Here is a 656-nt window from a genome sequence, read left to right on the forward strand (position 1 = left end):
CTTGGAGCGCAGCGCGTCGAGCTCCAGCTTCATGCTGGCGTTCTCCGAGGCCAGCTTCTCCACCTCCTGCTGCAGCTCCGCCTTCTGCTTCTCCAGCTCCTCCTTCTGCGTCACCCGCTTCACGCGGCAGCTGGCGGCGTAGCCGCGGTTCTTGAGCGTGCGCCGGCGCTGCTTCAGCTGCACGATCTCCTCCTTGGACAGGCCCCGCAGGTGCTGGTTCAGCTCCCGCACCGACATGGACACCAGCTCATCGTCGCTGAGCACCGGGGCGTTCTCGCCCGCCTCCTTCTTGACCTGCGGGCCGGGCACAGGTCAGCACCAGGCCCCAGAGGGGTCCCGGCAGCCCCTCCCCCACCAGAGGTCACTCGAGGTGCACACACGTGGCCATGACCCGGCTACACGGCCACCCAAACCTGCCAGGCCACAGCCCATGTGGGTGTTGCGCTGTGACCCTCCAGTGCCTGGAACAGGACTGACACAGGCAGGCGGGTGACAGGAGGGCTTGGAGGGGCACAGCCCACAAGTGCATGGAGGTCCCGTGGGCTCCCGGGACCAGAGACAGAGGCCCCAGGGCACAGCCAGCCTCAAGCTGAGAGGGAGTCAAGAGCAGGCCCCGGGGCAGGGCCACCCCGGCCGCACCTGGGGTCCTCCCCCCC

The 656-nt window shown here is 68.8% G+C and overlaps 1 protein-coding gene across 1 annotated transcript in view; it reads right to left on the reverse strand.

The window, feature by feature from the left end:
- Window positions 1-656, reverse strand: part of MAFK (v-maf avian musculoaponeurotic fibrosarcoma oncogene homolog K) — a gene marked incomplete at its 3' end in the record, with an annotated part of 1,823 nt that continues 1,167 nt past the window's right edge. Inside the window, exon 3 of the mRNA XM_005883379.1 lies at window positions 1-294. Within this exon, the coding sequence (XP_005883441.1) occupies window positions 1-294 (294 nt within the window). The remainder of the gene's footprint in view (window positions 295-656) is intronic.

Source organism: Myotis brandtii, unplaced genomic scaffold, assembly GCF_000412655.1.
Source record: "Myotis brandtii unplaced genomic scaffold, ASM41265v1 scaffold786, whole genome shotgun sequence".
In the NCBI taxonomy this organism is placed as follows: Eukaryota; Metazoa; Chordata; class Mammalia; order Chiroptera; family Vespertilionidae; genus Myotis; species Myotis brandtii.